General features: G+C 37.2%; 1 protein-coding gene across 1 annotated transcript in view; it reads right to left on the reverse strand.

Annotated features, from left to right (window-relative positions):
• GUCY1A2 (guanylate cyclase 1 soluble subunit alpha 2) overlaps positions 1-23,161 on the reverse strand; it is a 327,329-nt gene that overhangs the window by 272,149 nt on the left and 32,019 nt on the right. Inside the window, exon 3 of the mRNA XM_002799787.4 lies at positions 15,986-16,107. Within this exon, the coding sequence (XP_002799833.3) occupies positions 15,986-16,107 (122 nt within the window). The remainder of the gene's footprint in view (positions 1-15,985; positions 16,108-23,161) is intronic.

The following is a 23,161-nucleotide window of genomic DNA, read 5'->3' on the forward strand; positions in this document are numbered from 1 at the left end:
TATAATCTGAAGTGAACACCATTTTTGAAACTGATCTTTTGTCTATTCCAACAAAAGGGGAAATGAACATCCAGCATGTGCTTATGCCCTGACCTGTTATTAATTTAAAAAATAGGCAGTGGTAATAATTTTAACCATATATAGCTAAATTGTCTTCTAAACAGTTCACTTTACACGCCTATTAGTTCAGTAAACACTTAACACCAACTTAGTGTGATGTCCTGCTTTAAGAAGATCCTATGTAACTAATTGTACACAATGCTATATGGAGATACAGAATGTACTGCTACTAAATATAGAAATACTTTAATAGTGGCTAGGCATGGTGGCTCAAGCCTGTAATCCCAGCACTTTGGGAGGCCGAGACGGGCGGATCACAAGGTCAGGAGATCGAGACCATCCTGGCTAACACGGTGAAACCCCGTCTCTACTAAAAAAAAAATACAAAAAACTAGCCGGGCGAGGTAGCAGGCACCTGTAGTCCCAGCTACTCGGGAGGCTGAGGCAGGAGAATGGTGTGAACCTGGAAGGTGGAGCTTGCAGTGACCTGAGATCACGCCACTGCACTCCAGCCTGGGCGACAGAGCGAGACTCCGTCTCAAAAATAAATAAATAAATAAATAAATAAAATAAAATAAAAAAGAAATACTTTAATAGCACATTGCAATATTATCTAATGACTGATGACAGGCCATGAAAAATAATGTATACTGGCTATTTAAAATGTCAGGGAAGCAATCAAAAACTCAGAGTCTACAGAGAAGAATATGTCAATGATTGATGAGGCTTCTGAATTCAAGGAAAGTATTTTGGAAGTCCAAAATTATCACAAGATAATAATAAAGGGATGCCAAGAAGAAAGCTACATGTCCATGTATAGATGTCACTCAATATAGTACCATGAAAATCAGTACCTTAAGCAATAGAAGTAGTCAGCAGTTTTATTTTTACTTTTATTCTTTGAAAATGTGATTTTATTCTTGAGCAATATTCTTCTGTGTAGAAGAAATGAAATGAAATGTTCTGGAACATACAGGAACCAATCACCTATTCTGGTATCAATTGCCCTGCGATATTAGATAAACAGAGTGCGTTCAGACACTATTCCAATTTCATCTTTAATCTCCATATCACCAAATCACGTTATAGGGGAGACAGAGAACAAAACTTAAGGAAAATAAACTCCACAGATAGGCTCCAATCTGGACACTAGTTACATAGAATTTGATGCATTCATAGGTGATACTAGGAATTTTATACTAGCGTAAAAACAGGCCGCAAACTCTTAAACTCACTTATGTTTGTTATTTTAGTTAGTTTTGTGGTGTTGTCTGTTTGTTTGTTTTTAATTGGGGATACAACCCAATGAAAACAAAGTTCCTTTGGACTTATAATCTATTTTAACTTTATTCAATCCTTTTTGGAAATATTTATTTTGATATAAGTTTAAACTTAGAGAAAAGTTGCAAGAATAGTACAAAAATTATCATACTCATCTCAAGTTTCACCATTTGTGAACAATTTGCCCCATTTGCTTTCTTATTCACTCTCATTTCCCCTTCTCTCTCGCTACACACACACACACACACACACACACACACACACACACACACACTCCATTTCAGAGTAGATAGCAGACATGATGCCCCTTCATCCCTAATACTTCCTTGTATAAAATGTACACTTTGACACTATGCTATCTTCTAACCCACAATCTATGTTCAAATTTTGCTCATTGTCCCACTGATACAGCTTACAGTTCTATTATTTTCTAGTCCAAGATTCAGTACAGGATCATACTTTGCATTTGTTTTTCTTGTGTCTTTAGTTTCCTTTCCTCAAGAACACTCCTCATTCTTTGTCTTTCAAACAATAATCCTTGGACAGCAACCCCTCCAGGGCCTCCGGCCTTCCTGCTGTGGTTACAAAGAGTTAAATAGAGCACCTGACCACTAGGTACCTACATTCAAGTCAAAGAGGAGGACATGTAAACAATTAGGAAGCACATCATGAAGTGTGCATTAATAGAAGTATAAGTGGGTTCCTTCTATTTTTATCAGCTCAAAACCCTTGCTCTCTAGATCTTTTTTTCTATCTCTCATTTGGAGTCAGAAAAATACCTTCATAGCCAGAATAAATATTGTCAGTGCTCACTCTGGCAGCACAGACACAGAATAATCATTGGCAAAAGGTATTTATGAAATATTTTTTAATTCAGGGAGTTGGCCAAAATAACATACAGTACCATGTAGCAGTATATACTAATACATACACACAGGGTTTTTTTTTTTTTTTCTTAGGAAACAGAGGTGGTTCTTTTAATGAAAGATGTGTCACAATTACCACTTATTTTTGGAAACACAGAAAAATGCAACATGGTAAAAAGAGCTGTACTCCTTTCCTGTAGTTCAAAAAGCTATATTGAAATCTAGCTGCAAGCATTTGTTGGCTAAGCGATTTGGAGTAAAGCACTTACACTCTGGGTCTAATTACTTCATCTGTAAAATGGAAATAATAATACCTAATTATAGAATTTAGCAAGGTACAAAATAATATACATGAAAGGTCCTTATAACAGTAAAGCATATATAATTTATACATAATAGTAAAGCATATATAAATAGTAAAGCATATATGTATATATGTATGTGTATGTACTTATGTATACAGGCATATATGTGTATGTGTGTGTATATGTATATGGAGAAAAAGAAAACAACAGCAAGAGAAAGCTTAAGTATGCATTTGATTTGTGGATTTTACTTCCACTTCTCTTGGGATGGCTCTCTTCTAGTGGTCACACTCAAGCAGCCTTGCATTCTGTCCACTGAGTAGAGAAGTTTTAGACCTCCTGCCATGTGGCCTCCTTCCCATTAGCTTCTATGCTAATAGAGCCACGAGAGCAGAGATGACATCTGCCTTACTCACTCTCAGATCTTCATGGCCAGCGCAGGCCTGGCACATGGAGGTATTCAAAACACACTGGTGGAATGACGAACACCAGCTGGGACTTTGTCTAGCCCAAAATACAATGCTACAGCCTCACTGCCTCCTTTCATTCTTCTTAAATAGATCCAGAGTAGCAAATGCTACTCAGACATCAGTGGAGAAACCAGAACTTTCATCAATCTCAGCCTCCTCCATATTAAAGTGAATGTTTAAAAACAAAAAAGACAGTTCATTTCTGGAGCTCTAAATCCAGAAATATCAGTGAAACAGCACAAATACTACAGTCATATAGAAATCCTATAAGTTGCTTAAATGGATTTAAGAATATTATCATTAACATATTACTTAAGCCCTTCTCACTCTTTTACATTCCATTGTCTTATTTTTCTTTTCTTTTCTTTTTTTCTGTGAGATGGAGTCTCACTTTGTCACCGAGGCTAGAGTGCAGTGACACACCATGTCAGCTCACTGCAACCTCTGTCTCCTGGATTCAAGCAATTCTCCTCTCTCAGCCTCTTGAGTAGCTGGGATTACAAGCGCCCACCACCCCTGGCAAGTTTTTATATTTTTAGTAGAGATGGGGTTATCACCATGTTGGCCAGGCTGGTCTCGAACTCCTGACCTCAGGTGATCTACCTGCCTTGGCCTCCCAAAGTGCTGGGATTACAGGCATGAGCCACCATGCCCGGCCCCATTGACTTATTTTTCTTCACAGCATGCATCACTCTGTTTTTGTACTTGTTACTTGTCTGTAGTTTTTACTGCCTGCCTCCCCACTTGCTGTTTTCTCCCTGATAATCACCAGTACCTAGAACAGTACCCAGAAATACGAAATATTCAATAAATATTTATATTGATAGAACAAAGTACTTAAAAACTATTCCTTTAATAGGGCAAACATTTCCTCTACAATATTATATACAGACTTCTCTGGATTAATCGATCTTTTCCTGCAGTTAATATAACAATATACTAGTCCAGCTGAAACCCGTGATCATTTAGAGCCCTGAATTAAAGAAGTTGTGCAGATTTGCAGTAAGTTAGAGTTGTTTGACTACCAAATTTGTCAACTAGAATATTAAGCTTAAATATAGCACTAAAGCAAAAATGTAATGACAAATTAAGAGAAGTAAACTTACGCTTGGCAGATTTTAATTGTTGCTTTTTATTAAAATGTAAGATTGAGATTAAGAATAATGAAAATAGAAAGGTTATAGAAACAAACAAAAAAAGAGGTTAATGAAAAACAGTCTGAAGTGCTAGAATTGAATGAAGAGGTGAATGAAGTCTCATAAAATGTTGTGGGGAAGTGCACAGAACCAGAAGAAAGAGAATGAAAAGTAGAAAAATTATGGCAATTGGGTATTTTTAGTCAAAGTTTTCCTGGGCACTAATCACTCAGTGGAGTAACTCCCAAGAGTCAGGATCATTTGTCACTGTTCTGTTTGTTCTCTGGCTGAAATCCCTCTTGATATCTTCTTCATAAAGATCCTAAAATGACTCTGTGCTTTATGAAAGCTCACAGACAAGTATAAACTTTCCTTTCCTATTGCAGCAACAAATTATATTGCCCACTTTATTTTCCCCCTAGGGTAAGACTGTCCTCTGGGAATTAATAGGATTTCTGGTCCTAATGATAGTAATAGTGGACAGGAAAGTGTCATCTAAAGCTCTTAAGTAAAAAAAAATCTAGCAGTAGCCAGGCATTTTATGAAAACTATGCATGATCCACTATTTCTGACATTAGTTTGAACAAAAGCCTATTGCATGTCATTGTGGAATTAATGACATGGGATGAATAAAGGGAGGGATTTATCCAGAACGAGGTATGCCCACTTATACATAAACAGGAGAAAATCAGAAAAAAATATGATATTCTAATTGTGTGACGCAAATGATGGCAGTCTAAGCCGGTAATCTAAGCCAGCAGTTATCAGCATGAAGGAGATTTGGCAAAGAGATACAGAAACGGCAAAAGGGAGGAAGGGAGGAAGGGAGGAAGGGAGGAAGGGAGGAAGGAAGGAAGGAAGGAAGGAAGGAAGGAAGGAAGGAAGGAAGGAAGGAAGGAAGGAAGGAAGGAAGGAAGGAAGGAAGGAAGGAAGGAAGGAAGGAAAGGAAGGAAAGGAAGGAAAGGAATGAGGGAGGGAGGGAGGGAGGGATAAATACAGAGCATCTAGCAAAAGATAAATACAGAGCATCTAGCAAGAGGCATTAAGCCTGTATCTGGAAGACAAAAAGCAATGAATGAAAGCAGAGCCCCAGTTCCTGTGTGGGATTCAGAAATAGAACTGAAGTCCTGAAGAGAAGTAGGAATAAGTCAAAAGAATTGGGTGGAATACAAGGCAACAACCCACTTTCAGAAATAAGACAGAAAGTGAAACACAGGATTTTAGAGTACCAACTAACAGCAGGGGAGACTTGGTATCAAATGTCCTAAGAATTGACTACAGTTTCTTAAGCATCCTTGCCCAAGAGCAGGATTAGACTTGGAGTTAAATTGTTAAAAGTCATGGGTGCATACTAAAATTATGTAGAGAATATATTTTTAAAATACAAAGTTCAGGTCTCTGCCCTAGATATGATAAATCAGAATATCTGAGTATAATGCCTATAGACCTCTTGTATTTATTAATGTCTCTTGATGATCCTACTGTACAATCACTTGTGGAACATAAGGTCCACTGATCTAGAGTCTAACATATACATAAGTACTTTTGGGATTAGGATTCAAATCAATAATGCAATCATATTTCCCTAGGAAGAACAAAAGCATAAATGTATAAATCTCAAAATTAAAATTGATATTTTCAGAGCTGGTTTTTCCTCTTTTACTTATCTGGCTCTGGACAATGTTCAATCCTGACCATTATGTAGGAGTCAGGAATTACTTCAGTATCCTTGTTTATGAAAATCACATGTGTTTCTTGTTTAGTTGACTCCTATATATATGCTGTACCGTTTCTTTTCATGCCTGTCACCAACTGGAGGTTCTCCCTCCATTCCATCAATGAGTCATGTCTTCTGTGGGGACCTACACTGGTTCTTCTAACTGTCCTTTTCTACCGGGGAAGTGAAGTCCAGTCCTCACATCCCATACCATTCCCTACCGCCCAACAATCTCTCTACCCCACCTGATCCTAGACTATGACACTGGTACATAACAGTGTATAAGCTGCCCACAAAGGCTAAAATAAAATTCATTTATAACACAGTGGAAAATTCTGACAAGTACTTCCAAAATCTACAACTTCTTTCTTCATATTGGAAAATTACCATTTCTCAAGGTTAAGGTCAGACTTTGTGGAAATATAGAAAAAAACCACAACAGACCAGGAATTGGAAGTTTGGTCTCAAACTTATTAGATTTGAAGGAGGTTTCACTTTTACTAGGTACTACTATGAGTATCAGAAATGGGAAAAGAGCACTCCGAAACACCTATAAAAATCACCCACAATACATAACAGTCCATAGCCCCCCTCATGGAAAATTTAACATATGGAAATCTTTAACTGAGCAGACTCAAAGAAAATAAGAGACTAATATTTTTGCTTTTGAAAAATGGGACTAACAGTGGGATAATAAGGGGAATTTACCATATATAAAAATCTTGATTTGTATAACATCTTTATTGTGACACATAAAACTCTACTCACCGGATTAATTTAAATAAATTACAATAGAAATGCTGTCAAAAGCACTTAAAATTGACTGAAGAACTAAACTCAAGACTAAGAAGAATGACAACTTATCTAGCATAGAACCCAGGATGTTTGAATTTAACTCTAATTTTACTTAAATTTTCATTAACTGTCACAAGAATTAAAACAAAGTTATTAACATTTGTAGTTGAGTCAAAGTTAGAGTTATGCATCAGAGAACAATGAAAACAGAACAAAAACACTATGGACAAAAACATCAGCTTCATGCATAGGAAATAATTCATTTAATTAACAAAAGTCATATAACACAAAAGAAAAGGGTTGGGGGAGAAAGGAAGGTGGTATGCTCACTTGAGCTAAAAGACTAAAAGAAATAAAGACAAAAAACAGTATTTCAAAAAGCAAAAGTGACAAGTCACTATAAATCTGCTCCATGAGATGGCAACAAAATAAGCTATGAGTTTGACATATGAAATGATTACAGGTCCACAATCATGTTTCTCACATGGTAAGGGAAGAATAATCTTCCTTCTAACTCAGAGAAAAAGCAATAATAACAATCACTGTTTGGTAACAGAAGCAGTGGAGGGGTCAATAAGTAATGTAGCAGGCTCTACCATCACAGCCTCATAGTTCAAACACTGCCCTCCCCACAGGCTAATGGTGTGACCCCATGCAAGCAGCCTGACCTGGCTGTGCTTCCATTTCTTCTGCTCCCAGTCAGAGATAAGTGTTTTTGTTCTGTTTTGTTTTATCCAACTAAGAAGTTTTGCAGGTTTTAAATGGCAGTAATACCATCTTTAAGAAAACAAAAATAGAAGAGTTTCTAAGAAATTTGAGAATTTTGTTATGAGAATGTATTGAGTAAAGGAGCTTTAGTTAAGTGAGTTTGACTCACTGGCTGTTGATAGTGTTGAAAGGAATCTTAACTCAGGCAAGCTGGGGGATAGGAGAGCATGTCGATATTAACAAAGACCATTTGTGAACATCTTATATTTCAACATCTTCAACAAATGGGACCCTGTTCGTTATAGCACCTCAAAGTTACACTGAAATTCCTAAAATGTTTCATTTCCCAGTGAATAAATGCTGAATAACTCCATTCCAGGAACTTACTGTTACTAAGCCAAAGGGAAAGAGTCTACCTATTACAGTAGTATCATGGGCAATCACTGCTATCACTAATAAATTTTTAAGCAGTTTCTAAATTCAGTCATAATATCAGGAAAAGTATTTAGAATGACAAAACCAGAAAACGAAATTCTTAATTACAGTTGGTATATGCAGAAATTGTAAAGAGATAACAGGTGCTGCTTTTGTTTATTAAAATTTCAAGGAGGAAGGCACATGTATTAGAATGGCTAAAATCTAAAACACGGAAAATACCAATTTCTGGAAAAGATGAAGAGCAATAGGAAGTATCATTTATTGCTTTGGGGAAGGCAAATGGCGCAGCCACTTTGTAAGACACTTTGGCAGTTTCTTACAAGGTTAAACACAGTTCAACAATTGCACTCCTAAGTATTTACCTAACTGATTTGAAAATGTAGTCTACACAAAAACTTGCAATTGAATGTTTTATAGCAGTTAATTCATAATAACCAAGCATGGAAGGAACCAAGGTATCCTTCAATCAATGAATGGATAAGCAAACTGTGGTACATGTTAAATGGAATATTTTTGCGGGGGGTGGGGGCTGGGGGGAAAGGAATGAGCTCTCTGCCAAAGACATGGATTAATCTTAAATTCACACTTCTAAACAAAAGGAGCCAGTGAAAAGGCTACATACTATATGATTACATTTACATGACATTCTGGTAAAGGCAAAACTATAGCATGGCAAACAGATCAGTACTTGCCAGGGATTTGGAGGTGACATGCGGTTGAACAAGTGAAACAGGGGATTTTTTTTTAGAAGAGTGAAAGTATTTGGTATGACGTTATAAAGGTAGATATATGATATTATGCATTTTTCAATACCCATAGAACTTTACAGCAGAAGAGCTAAACTTACTGTATACAAATTTAAATGTGTCTGTGTGTGTGTGTGTCTGCATGTGTGTTTAGGAGGTCAAAGTATCACAGGATGGAAGACTATAATGAAAGAATCTAGCTGTATTATAAATATATGAAAAAAAATCTCACTGGAAGTGGTGGGGTAGAATGGTGCTTATCTAAGTAACCCTGGAAACCACTGGACACTATAAAACTTTATACATAACTACATACTCTCAAACTGCCCATAGGCACTGTATTCTAGTTGATAAAATTGTTTCCCCTGGGAGCTTGTGTTAACAATTCTGAAACAACTATAAACATACACTGGAATTGAAGAATTCAGTAAATGGATGGCTAAAGGGAGTCAGGTTTCTCCTTGTTAGAAAGGAGGATATAGACAAGCAAAGTGGAAAGGTTAGAAGGATCCATATGGTAATGGAGTAAAGTTGGAGACATCAGTACGCACTCAATTTAGCATATGATGAATACATATAAAATGTTTATAGATAGGCATATATATATATATGAGTTAGTATACACATATATATTCTTTTGCTCTGTCGGCTGAGAGGGCATAGAAGCAAAACGCCCCAATAGCAATGAGTACAACCAGTGCCCAGGTCATGGTTTCTAATACCATTCTCCAATAAAAGGTATCGGGGCTCCTGAGAGAAATGGCTGATTCTAGACTGGGGCAGGAAGTATGAAAGATGAGTCTGGAACATCTTATAGTGCTGGAAAGTAAGGAAGTACTCAAAACACACTATGCACACACAGACACACACAATATGGGCATATGCCAAGCCGATGATGGGCATATGGGCACATACCAAAGTAAACACGAAACAAACAAAAGATTTGACTGTATGCTTCAAAACTGTCAAGGTCATCAAAAACAAGGAAAGTCTGAGAAACTGTCACAGATAAGAGAAGCTACGGAGATAAGTCAACTAAATGTAATGTGGTATCTGGAATGAAATCGTGGAAGAGAAAAGGTTAAAAACTAAGGATATTGAAACAAAGCATGGAATTTTGTTAACAATAACATATCAATATTGTTTTATAAATTGGGACCAAAGTACCATATTAATGTATGATGTCAAATGGGGAAAATGGGTGTGGGATATATTAGAACTTTCTGTGCTATCTTCACAGTTTTTTTTATAAATCTAAAACTATATTAAAACTTTATTTTAAAAAACTTAAAGAGAAAGGAAAAATAAACACCACCCTACTGAAGAGTTCATAAAAGAGAACAAAAGACAACCTGAAGAATTTAGGAATGTGAGGGGTTGTCCTCTCCTCACACAAAGAAGAAGTGCTAGACCGAAAGCTGCTAGTGACAGCGAAACAATGCTTTAGAGACACAGAAACAAAAATTTAAAATTAAGAAAAAGGACTGCCATGATTTCCCAGCAAAAAAGAAAAGCTATGTCTGGAGAAATTTAACATGACAAACGGAGAATAGTCTGTCCAAAGATTCAGAAGAAAATGTTCCTAAAAGACAAAAAATATCTAGGAGAAGAGGGAAACCATGGCACATTCCTACTCAATACCCAATAACCAAAAATGGAAGGAACCAAGGCATCCTTCAATCAATGAATGGCTAAGCAGACTGTGGTACATGTTAAATGGAGTATTTTTTCAGGGAAGTTGGGGGAAAGGAATTAGCTCTCTGCCAAAGACATGGATTAATCTTAAATTCACACTTCTAAACAAAAGAAGCCAGTGAAAAGGCTACATACTCAATATCCTTATAACTTCTAAAACTGACTTGTATAACTTAAGGATATGTTTTTATTTTAGTGTTTATCCTACACATATAGGAAGCAGTGTCCATACACAATGGTCTCATTCTTTCTCAGGACTACCTACTATATCTAATTATTTCAGAGAAAGTATATAAGCAGAGAGCAGAGAGCAGAAAACAGAAGTTTTCTCTAATTTACACAGATCCACTACCTAAAGTCTCCTTTAGAAATTGTTTAATAAGATTCTATGATAAAATTCTTAAACTTTTCCATTAAAAGAAATCAGCAACATCAGAAACACAGTCTTTTTGCAGGTTTTGTGCTGGACTAATGATGTCTAACATATGAGGCCAGCTACGTAGCAAGATCAGCTTGAAATCTGAGCAAAAAAACTGGCACAGTGTTTACTATAGCATAGCTAAGAAAGCATGTTTGTGTTGTGATGGGAAACACCAACACCCTTGGTGCATTTTCAACACCTAAAATTTAAAGAATAATCCTAGTTTCTAAACTGAAGTGATCCAAATTGCAATGAAACTGCACTTTCCTCAATGCTGACAAGAAGTTTGTCTCATACAAGCAACTATCCCAAGTACACTGGAAAGAGCAATGCACTAAGCAAAATGTGACATCATGACGAGTCTAAGAATTCAGAGAACCGGAAAGATGGTGTGTAATTAGCATCAGAGGAGTGATGACACAGTCAACAACTCTGGAAGGCAGCACAAAGTAGTGAGAAGAACATGAGGTTTGGAATCAGACTGAAATGAATTTAAATTCTGCCTCTGTGGCTTGTTAACTCTGACCAAAGACATCAACAAGTTAGTTAACCTTGCAAAGTATGTTTTTCCTCACCTAAACAAGTAAGCAAACCTCATGCGTCTGATGCAAACATTATTTGGGGAATACTCAATAATAATAAAAGCAAACATTTACATTCCATTTGCTTGTTATATACCATGCTGTTCTAAGTATGTACTTAATATAAATTAACTCATTTAATCGTCTTAGCAACTCTAGGAAGTGTGCAATTATATTATCTCCATTTTCCAAATGAGAAATATGAGGTAAGGAAAGATGAAGTCAATCATTCCAATTCGTACAGGTAGTAAGTAGCTGAGATGAATTTTCAACCCAAGTAGTCTGGCTCCAGTCTTGCTCTAAGTCACTACATTATAGTAACATTATTAAGTTACTTCCCCTCCAACCACCTTAATTCCAATTCATTTTAGTAAAATACTGAAAATATTTACTTTAATGAAAGAGGAAATTGATCAATTACCAAGTTATAGTAACAAGAACTATATTGGCAGAAGTTATTTATTGCTATTAATATTAATTCACCAATAAATATGGTAAGTTGTTACTACACTAACTAGTTCTCCAAGATAATAAATATGTTAAACATATTCTAATCTGCTAAACAATTATATTATTAAGAGTTATTCCCAGAAAATCCCCAAGTTAGTCTTAACCCTAACCTAATTCTTCACAATTTTATGACCAATTAAAAGGCTCCTAAATACACATTCCAAATCACAGTGAAACAAAACAGTATGCACAAGTTGGCATATAAGCAAAAAATTATTACTTACAAAAAAACAGAGAGTTCCATACCAGCTAAAGATTGTGGAATCAGTGGCATCTTATAAATGATTTCATAGTATTTCAGGATCCCTGACACTAAGAAAATATTGTGTGGAATAAGCCCCAAAGGTCTTTCCCTCTATCCTCCTTACTAGCCCTCTCCCAACAAAATAATCCCATGATAACATTGCTACCATTCTGAATTAAATGTGTTATGTTTCTAGAGAAGATAAAGCAACGCTCTGACAGAGAGAGACCTTTAAAACAAAGAAAACATTAATGAATACTTTTCAGAACTATGCACTTCCTATTTTGAGAGGAAATGCACTTCACAAGGGCAGTATAAAATTATACTTTGAGCAATACTTAGCAAATAACTGATGCTTCCTAAACCTGCAAACCTTTATATGCTATAACTCTTCAGTAAATGAATTAACCCAGAGCTCTCATTTCTATTTGTTCTCTAAACTACTGTGGGAAGTCTTTTTCCTCCCTCATCTTGTAGCTCTTAAAGCTCTACAAAAACTGAAACACCCACAACACCCTTAATAGTATTAGAACTTGTTAAAACTGCAATAGTCATAACCTCATTTATATTTAACTTATTATGACAAAGGAGACTATGCAATTTATCATTCTTCTCCCTTAACTCTCCTACTCACTTTGTCTCCCTGCCTATAACACTATGTAACACATAGGAATAAGGAGCAACATTTCAGCACAAAACATGGTACACATGCTTTAATACATGCTTCATTCAACCATTACAATTTCCAAGAAGATACTAATGTTGCCTCACAGAACATAAACACATTTCTACTATTTAATTTGAGCTAAAAATAGGCTTTGCAGATGAGGGCTAGAAAAGATTTTCTATTTTTTGGACAACTAAAATTAGATCATTTTGGTATGCAAAAGATATTACGTACCAAATAAAGCAATAAACTTAAATCTGAAGTCCTCCAGCAGGGAGGGCATTGTCTACTATGTTTCTTTGCATGGCCAGAGTTTCAAGGGCCCAGCCTCCATTATCACAGCAATTGCCAAAGCACCAAAATGTGGTGAAGAGATGGCAAGAAACAGACCATAATCAATATCCGTAATTTGTAAATGATGAGACAGAAAATAAAAACAACCAGTTTCTAAGCCAACAAAAGGGAAACAGAGAGCAAACATTTTGATATCTGAAAGCAGTTCTTTCCCGTTACTCCAGAGACATGAACCACCCTGTAGGGCACAACAGGCACTCCCAGGGAGTCCCATGGAAGAGGTGAGAACAAATGCGTGACAGAGGCGTAACAGGTGTTCTCCAACTCACTTTCTCCTTCTCTTCAGGTCCTCGTTTTTATTCCATGTCACCCTCTAAATGCAAACTTCAACCTGAAGAGCCAGTAAATGACCAAACTTTCTAGAGGAGTTGTTTATACTAAGTAGGTAGAAATGATCATTTTGGAAGGAGAAAAATTGCTACTATGATCATATTTTGTGATCTATGACTTCAAGTCTTTTTTGATGATGAAGTATAAATAACATACAAATAAGTGAATAAACCACCAATATTCTAATCACACTCCCCAAAGATGATCAATATAAACCATGGAGTTGGAACATTGCCTTCTGCCATCCAAAAGAAAGGTTCCCAGGCATCAAAATTGTTTTTAACTTGGTTGAAATGCTATTTTCCTGTGCCACCCCCCAACACCCTCCCAAAAAATAATTTTTTTATGTGATGCTTTTCTGTCCAGTAAGCTAACCAATTCTTTCATTCTCATATATGATTACACAAGAGAATTTAAACACAACTTTAAAAAAAGATAAAATCTAAGCAAGCCAAGATTAATCATAGCTCCGTGACTTGTTAAAAACAAAGCTTTTACTGAATATGACCACTAAAGCTGTCCTCAGAGCATCAATATATCAAGATTCTTAAAATACATTATTCAAAGAGAACAGCTACCTCTTAGGCACATAATCATCTGTGCCAGCATCTGGTTGGCAGGTGGCAGGCATTAAATGTTAATCTCCAGAAATTTAAACTTTACAAGATTTTGCTTTAAATCTTGAGAACAACCTATCATTACTTAGAGGAAGAAAATAATCAGACCTAGTATCTCTTTGGTAAAAAAAAAAAAAAAAAAAAAAAAAAAAAAAAAGTTAGTATTCATGGAAATCTAAACCGTGTTACACAATCACCTTCTAAGTTATAAACACTTCACTTACCCTAATGTCATCAGGCAGCACATTGCCTGCTGACTTCTCACTCACGACTTATTCAGCATCTCAGGGCAACTTTTGAAGGGCAACTAAACTGTGCTGGGCCAACGGTGTCCCCTGGTGGTCACCATTTCAAATTGTTTGACCCAGGGTTTCTTTCTGTGAAAATTCTGCACACTCATTTACAAGCCACAGTCCAACTACCTTTAGCACCCCAGTGTAATCATTATCTTTGAACACCTCCTATTCCCTCTAACTCAGTGATTCTAAAACTAGGGAGCATAAAGAAGAAAGATGTAAGGATCAGGAAAATGCTTAGGAACTGGTTAAGAAGCAACGTCTCAAAATATTAAACATCCCTTCACTGAGATTCTGATACATCCCTTTTAGTGTGGCATCATCACCCCACCCCTTGAAATCACAATGCATTAAGAGAAATAGATGTTACTGAAAGGAAAGTCCTTGAAAATATAAAATCAGAAAACTTTAAACTCTCAGGTAATGTCTCTTTTAATCTCACCTCTGATTTTCTCCAATCATAAGATTTACTTGGGTATTGTGACATCCCTGCAGTTGTTCTAAGATTAAGGTGATGAATCTTTGGCCTCCTTTTCACTACCCATCACCGTCCTGCATAGTGTTATAGATGTTAGACAAACCACTAACATCTATATGCCTCCCCTCACAAAAAAGGATACATTTTCTTATTATTCGATTTTGTGTTTACAAAAGTTACCTAGCATGAAAATGTAGCCAACTGGCTGCTGGATTCCCAGCTTGAATGTAAAAGAAGTCTACCTCTAGAAGTCAGGCATGTTAAGAAAAATCTGATAGACTCTTGGGTTGGGGTGACCTGGAAATTGTTTGTAGGAGAAACTCAGATGTCTCCAGGGAAAAGTACTTCAAAGGAAAAGAAAGAACATGCAAACTAGTTTGCCCTATTCTCCATCACCTGACCCCAAAAGAGATTCTGCATTCTGTGTGGAGTCGCTCACTAAGATTTGTTATTCCCCACTAGCACCCTCCAGCACCCCATGGATTCCTATCTGGGTCATAAAGAAGAAAGGATTCTAAAAAGAACTTAAAGAGAAATTTCTCACTAGAAACATCTGTAAGACATCAGGAAAAAATATATATTTCTTTTAGAACACTTTGCATGGAATACAAGGTAGCTCTCACATACCAAGAACTTCAGGTAGCATGGTAGAACAGCTCAGTTATGGTAGCTTAAGGCTGTATGATTGGATGCAATCTACCACACTACCTTTTAGCCATATTGGAGCATCCAAAAACAGCCCCTCTGCCATAAGTCCAAATACCTTTAAGACAGACACTCCCCCAGCCCCAAGTAGGGCAAAGACACCTCAGTAGATGACCTGCTTCACTGACAAGGCCACAGAAAGGAACGCTGGATTGTAGAGTGTTAAGAGTACCTGTGGGCCACCCTTCTGCCCCAACCAGGACCTCCCAGAAATAACAGAGTATGACTGAGAGTAAAAAAAAAGATCCTACAACTTCAGCTGAGAATAAGGGCCAAAGAAATATGAATTATACAAGGCTAATACTATTCACATGTGAATATTTGAAATTGTTTCCCTGGAATTTAAGTATTTTTGTTTTGATGTTTTTCCATCTCTAAGTAAGTGGCATGCAAGCAATTTCCACTCAAACATCTTCAGGAGAGTTAACACCCATCACTTCACAAGGTCTGGGTCTCAACTTGCCATATTCTCCAAATCTCTCTTTGGTAGAACATGAAACGTTTCCACCTTGACATTCCCTCTCTTTCATTCTCTCTCAATCATATAAATATATAGTTAATATACCGAGTATATTAGCAGTACACTGAAGAATTCCTGAGACATCTTCGATTTCTTCTTTGTTGGAGTGTTCTGCATAGGAGCATCTGTTAGAGATATTGTGGAAATTCTTTTCTGCATCCCTGTAACTAAGAAGAAAACAAAATTAGCATAAGGAGAAATTTTTGAAAGCATCTGCGAATGCAACTCATATACATACGCACAGGCACACGCAGTCTATGCTTTCATCATAATCACATTTTAAAATAAGTGAAGCTTTGAGACATAATTCTGGCGTAACCCACCATTCACATCAGCATTTGCAGTGTAGACCTGGAACTGAAGGCAACTGTTAACGAGAAAGCTATGTGTGAAAAAAATTGAGGAGAACGAAAAATATATCAGCTTTGTATAGCTAATGTATCACTCTGTAAGCACGTCATCAAGGCTAGTGATCTGCTTCTATGAGGAAGCTGCCTAGAAAAGGAAAAGTTAACAATGTTAATTTGGTGTCCTGGCATTCAACAGTGTTGAAAGTCAACACACCATAACCTTTATCACAGTCAAGAAGATAGCAGTATATGCCAGGCGCGGTGGCTCATGCCTGTAAACCCAGCATTTTGGGAGGCTGAGGAGGTTTGATCACGAGGTCAGGAGATTGAGACCACAGACTATCCTGGCTAACACGTGGAAATCCTGTCTCTACTAAAAATACAAAAAATTAGCCGAGTGTGGTGGCAGGCACCTGTAGTCCCAGCTACTCAGGAGGCTGAGGCAGGAGAATGGCGTGAACCTGGGAGGTGGAGCTTGCAGTGAGCCGAGATCACGCCATTGCACTCCAGCCTGGGTGACAGAGCGAGACTCTGCCTCAAAAAAAAAAAAAAAAGATAGCAGCATACACCTGGCAGAATTTGAGTCATGGTCTTACCATTTTCTATCTGTGAGATCTTGGGCAAGTAACCTAATCTCTGTTAGTCTAACTTTCCTCTCCCATAAAATGGAAGTACCTCCTAGAGTTCTTGTGAGGACTAAATAACACAATGTCCGTGTAACTGGATATTGACTGGGACTTTTTGAGTTGCCTCTGAATGAGAGCTAAGACAAAATAAGCTGAGGACATTAAAGGCCAAATCCTCCCACATTCTAAAGGGGTAGCCAAGAAGACCAGAGCTCTTCTTCAGGACTTCAGAGGAGACTAAATAGCCACTGCCCCTGTCACCCTACCACCAGCTTACAGAAGCAAAGGAATAGAAAGACTTCAAAATAAAATCTTCAGAAGAGTCAGGAGTTGGCCTAGGAAGAGAGTGCTATTGTGCTCCCTCCCCCTCCCCTCCTAGAACAGGAGAGAAGGGGAGTGTTCCCTGCAGACATCCAGTTGGTGAGGGGGGTCCATAGCTGGTAGAGATTGGGGATCTCCCATCTCATTCCCCAGTGAACGTCTGCAGAGACAGTGGATTTCCTGATCATACTCCCATGTCTGACTGACAAAAGGAAGAAGACTCAGGAGAGAGTCATTAACAAGGAAAAGAAATCGAGAAAAATTGGGAGCAACCTAAAGGCCCACCATTTGGCAGGGCAAATATGTGAGTTTCTCATGGGTTAGGGAAGAGAGAGGCAAGCTTGAGTTGTCTGGTTGTCATGGTGCTCTTCCAATCTAGAGGCTACCAGCCAGGGACAGGGCTCCCACTAGCAAGACCAAGAGAGTGAAGTCCTCAGGTGCGGGAGCTGTGGCATCCGAAGCAGTCAGGGCAGAACTCATATATGCACCCTAGTGAGGGCATCACAGCCAAGAAAGGACGCTACAACCCCAGCGAATTTAAAAAGGCTTCTGCCATTTTCCATTTCATTCATGCTTCAACCAATACATCAGAAGAGAAAGGGACCCAGAAAGGAATGGCCTGGAGAAGAGGAGTGAAAACCCACATCATACACTCTGTCCTGCATTGCAAGTCTCTAAGGCCAAGGCCTGACCCAGACAGGGAAAGGAACATTAGAGTCAGATTGGATATGAGAGTAAAGATTTAAATTGGCCTGGAGTGAACTTCATAATTCTTGGAAGTACTTAGAAAACAGAGCAATCTGTCTAAGCTAATATCGAAGGGGATGTATCCTAGCATGTTTGATGTGAGTGGAGGGAAAAATAAAATGGTTTCATGTCTGTATACCTCATTGAGATCAGACTCCAATAAACCAGTTAGGCAAAATGCCTACCACAGTTTCCAGAATGCAGGAGTCACTCAAGAGGTGGAACAGGGAGCACAGATGTTAAACACAGGCAACCACAGAGTTATTTTTAATTCAACCTCCACCATTTTTATCAGAATGACCTTAAAAAAGTATTTCTTTCTCTCAGCCTCAATTTCCTCAACTGTAAAATGTGCTTAATACAGTACTCTTATGCAATATGTTTAGGATTAAATAAAAGATGGAACGTGCCCAGCATATCTCCTCCAACACAGTAAGCAACCAATAGATATTAGCTTTTGTCTAATTTGTTTATGTTCAAAAAGATACAGTTTTTCTATGTAAATATATGAAAAAGAAGCTAGATCATTTTTAGATAAAATAATTTAAGCCACAAAATCTGATCATGATAGCTTAAGTAATATCCTTGAAGTTTGTTTCCCAGAATAATCAGAATTCACCCACTCTTAATTTCACTTCTAGTGTTCTACTGAAATTATTCTGGCTTAATTTCTCCTCAATTGTCAAAAGAAAAAGAGAACAGGTTGGCTGTATAAAACAAACATAGGGCTCACATTAATAATTGGAGCAATACAATTTAATTTTAGATGACTATAAGAATTGCTATCCCAGACTAATATGAGTTTGGCAATAGTCCTACCCATGATATTAACACAACAATGCTTATTCTGGCCAAAAAAAAAAAAAAAAAGAATAAAATTAGTGGCATGGTTCTGAATACACATTTCTTTATTCTTTATTGTTTAAAATATATAGTGAGTGAACACTGTATCTCAGAAAGATTATCACATCTCCCACAGCAGTTTACTGAAGAAATCTGTGCTTCATCTACACTGCCATGGCAATCAATTTTTGTGAGCCATAGACCAGTAGGAGTCATGTAGTACAAATATGAGTGACAGCAATTGAGTCAAGCCCTCTAGAGACAGAAATTTCAGTCAAAAAAAGAAAAAAAATCAACAAAAAAGTGTTCTCTTTAAGAAGAAAACTGTTGCTAGAACACAAACTGCGCATCTTCAGCTCCGGATGCTAAACAACAGATTCTAAACTTTAAAAGTCCCAACAAAGACAGGAAAAGATTGCAGCAGGAGGATAAACTGAAGATAATCAACAAAAGTTGAATTGCAAAAGAGTCATTTACTAATAGTAGTAATAATCATTCAATTCATTTATTGATTATCTTTATGTACCAGGTACTATGCTAACTACTTTATGTAATTATGTGACTTCATACATTATTATCATTAAGATTTCATTTAAACTTCACCACAACACTGTTATTATTCCCATTTTTAAAATGAGAAAACTGAGGCTCAGGGATTTCAAGTAATCTTCCCAAGATTATTCAATAGCAAAACTTGACTTTATGTCTAGTAATTCTCATATGTCTACTTACAAAACACAATCTTTCCACAACATACAAAGAGAAGAAATGGCACAAGATAATGGCAAGAATTATATAAGAAAAGAAGTACTATTATAAAGAGACATTCCTCCATCCTCAGTTTCTTTTAATTTCTAAAGTGAATCCTGACTGTCTCCTACTGACCCCTTCTGCTTCTCACTAATCTTTCCACCCTACAACACCCAGAAAGTCCATTCTGAATCCTAGAGGTTTGAGTTAAAGAGCAACTAACGATCAGATGGCTGTAGATGTGTGGTATTATTTCTGAGGACTCTGTTCTGTTCCATTGGTCTATATCTCTGTTTTGGTACCAGTGCCATGCTGTTTTGGTTACTGTAGCCTTGTAGTATAGTTTGAAGTCAGGTAGCGTGATGCCTCCAGCTTTGTTCTTTTGACTTAGGATTGTCTTGGAGATGCGGGCTCTTTTGTGGTTCCATATGAACTTTAAAGCAGTTTTTTCCAATTCTGTGAAGAAACTCATTGGTAGCTTGATGGGGATGGCATTGAATCTATAAATTACCATACTATCCAGCCATAAAAAAGGATGAGTTTGTGTCCTTTGTAGGGACATGGATGCAGCTGGAAACGATCATTCTTAGCAAACTATCACAAGAACAGAAAACCAAACACCGCATGTTCTCACTCATAGGTGGGAACTGAACAATGAGATCACTTGGACTCAGGAAGGGGAACATCACACACCGGGGCCTATCATGGGGAGGGGGGAGGGGGGAGGGATTGCATTGGGAGTTATACCTGATGTAAATGATGAGTTGATGGGTGCAACACACCAACATGGCACAAGTATACATATGTAACAAACCTGCACGTTATGCACATGTACCCTACAACTTAAAGTATAATAATAAATAAATTTTAAAAAAAAATAAAAAATAAAAAAAAATAAAGAGCAACTAACATAAAGATGCACACTCAATACCCCCTTACTCATTCTAGGTGAAGGAAAGACAGTGCTATGGGAGCAAGAAGCTCTCCAAGTGAGCATGAATATGTAGAGTTTATATAGCAATCAAAATTTTCCACAAAGTCAACCTGACACAATTGGAGTTTGAGGTAGGTGATGGAGAGATGCTTTAGATGGAGTGATCAGGGCAGGCTTTCCTGAAGAGAAGACATTTTAACAGAGATCTATATGTATATAAAGAATAAGTCATGCAAACATCTGGGGAAAGAGCATTACATAAAAATGAAACGATACATACAAAGGCCCTGAAGCTAAGGTTGGCAAGTTGAGAAACCAACAGAAGGTTGAAATGGAGTGAAAAAAAGGGAAGTGGAAAGGGATGAAATTAGAGAGGGAGGCAGAGGCCAGATCACAGAAAGAATTTAGACTTTATTCTACCATAATACGCCATTATATAGTTTAAAGCAGGGGGTTCAAAGTGTGATGCATGGACAAGCAGCATCAGCATTACCTGGGAACTTGTCAAAAATGCCAGTTTCTTGAGCCCCATCTGAACCTACGGAATCAGAATCTCTGGGAGCAGGGCCCAGTAATATGTGTTTTAACAAGGCTGGCAGGTGATTCTGATGCACATTAATATTTGAGAACCATTGGTTTCATGTAAGAAGGTGGCATGATCTAATTTTTTATCATTTTGCTGTGGTGAAAATACATATTGGCGGACAAAAGTAGAAACCAGAAAATCAGACCAGAATGTCTTGGTGAGAGATGATGACGATAGTGGAAATGAAGAGAAGAAGATTTATCACATTGCATGAATAAATTATTTTAGCACTCATTTCCCCAACTTGAATGATCTCTATGAATAAATAAATGAACGAGTGAATGGATAAATTAAGGAGTAGAATAATGTTTAAAGATAAAGTGGATGAGGTACAGAGAGGCTATCTTACTCCCTAACAGGAAGCCCCATCGGGTACTCCCTCCCAGTCCTTCTGTCTGTGACCCTTCGGAACAGCTGCTCCCTGCGTTCAAGTCTCAGTCTTGGCAGACAAAAAAAGCCTCAGAGAGTTTCTATGGGCAACCAGTATAAGAATCCAAGGAGCAGAACTGTACAATCCTAGAGCTCTGATAAATAAAACAGATTAAGGGCAGAGTTTTCAAGGAAAGGAAAGGAAGGTTAGTGATTAAAGGATAATTAAGAAATTAAAAAGAGAAGGGCTAGCTCATACTCTGTTACCTGTTTTGCTTCAACACCTCAACACAAAGTATTTAAATGCTGAGTTATTTCAAGACACCTTTAAGCAAGCCCCATTTCAGAGATTAGGAAAAGCATCTCCTTCCCACCTCGCCTGCTGAAAAATAACTAAAATTATGCTTGTCGGCACTTACTCTCAATTCTCAATTCAGGGATTCTGAAATCCCTTTAACTGTAAGAAACACATTCTTTTTCACAATTAGAGATAAGAAGACTTAAATTGTATTTTCTTAAGAGGAACAACACACAGTTACAAATACTTTTTAGTTCAAGGGTGAGTGATATTAGCTGCTCTGCTTTTTTGATTATGAAAAGAGAAATAAAAAGTAGAAAGATGGAGAATAAAAGGCAAAAGAGGAAGTTGGACAGGAAAGTCATCAATGAGAAAAAAGGCAAGAAAGGGGAATACAGTCAAGAAAGGCAAACGTGGCAAAATTGCTGTCAACAGGACCCCTTTGTCTTCATCAGCGTGAATGCAAATAAAGTCAGTGAGCAAAGGTGCTTCAAGTCCGAGAAATCAGCCAAAACCCAAGCAAAAATATGCTAATAGGCCTATTTGAATCATGCCAGACATCAAAACCCCTCTTTATACTGGTGTCACACTCTCCATTTTCTTTATACTGTGTATGCAATAAACAGAACTAGGAAAAGACCATTCATGCAATGGACAAAGAATCACCACAGGCCAAATGTCTACATAGGCAGAAGGGGAGGGCTGAGGCAGCTAGCTGGATAAAAGAGAACTCCCTCCATTCTATCAAAGGTGAAAAAAAAAATTTCTGATTATAGCAATATAGTTTGGTTATCTATTTGGATCACATTATAAGAGTCCCACTCCAATTTGCCTTGAAGGCATACTTTACATACTTTAGTTCACAAATGAGAGTATTTCATCAGTTATTTTATTTCAAAAGAGAAAGAACATTCATAATCCCAGAAAATGATTAGACTTTGATGGATATTGTCATAAAAATATTAATAATAACAATAACATAAGAGCAAACAAGTATGTAGTGCTCACCACATACAAGGAACTACTTTATTAATTTAATCCAAACACCATACTTTGAAAGCAGCCAATTCAATGAGAGTGATTAAGTTTTATTCTAGGATGTGTGGAGAAAGATTAATTTGACATTCTTTATCTCCATTAGGATAAACGATTTAAAATCACTAATGGCCTCAAACTAAAAGCCATCTCATGAGTTTAAATAATATGTTTTTCCTTGAACTACACTCTTGAGGATTAGTATGACAAAGTTTCAAAGCAATTCCTTTTGAAACGACAATTAACATAATCATCAAGCACTTAAAGTATATGGCATTGTACTAGGTACCAAGATTATTTTTCCATTAAGAATTCTTCCCTTCTGTTCTGTGAAAAAAAATCACACTATACCCTAATAGCCA

Source organism: Macaca mulatta, chromosome 14 (assembly GCF_049350105.2).
Source record: "Macaca mulatta isolate MMU2019108-1 chromosome 14, T2T-MMU8v2.0, whole genome shotgun sequence".
Taxonomy (NCBI): domain Eukaryota; kingdom Metazoa; phylum Chordata; class Mammalia; order Primates; family Cercopithecidae; genus Macaca; species Macaca mulatta.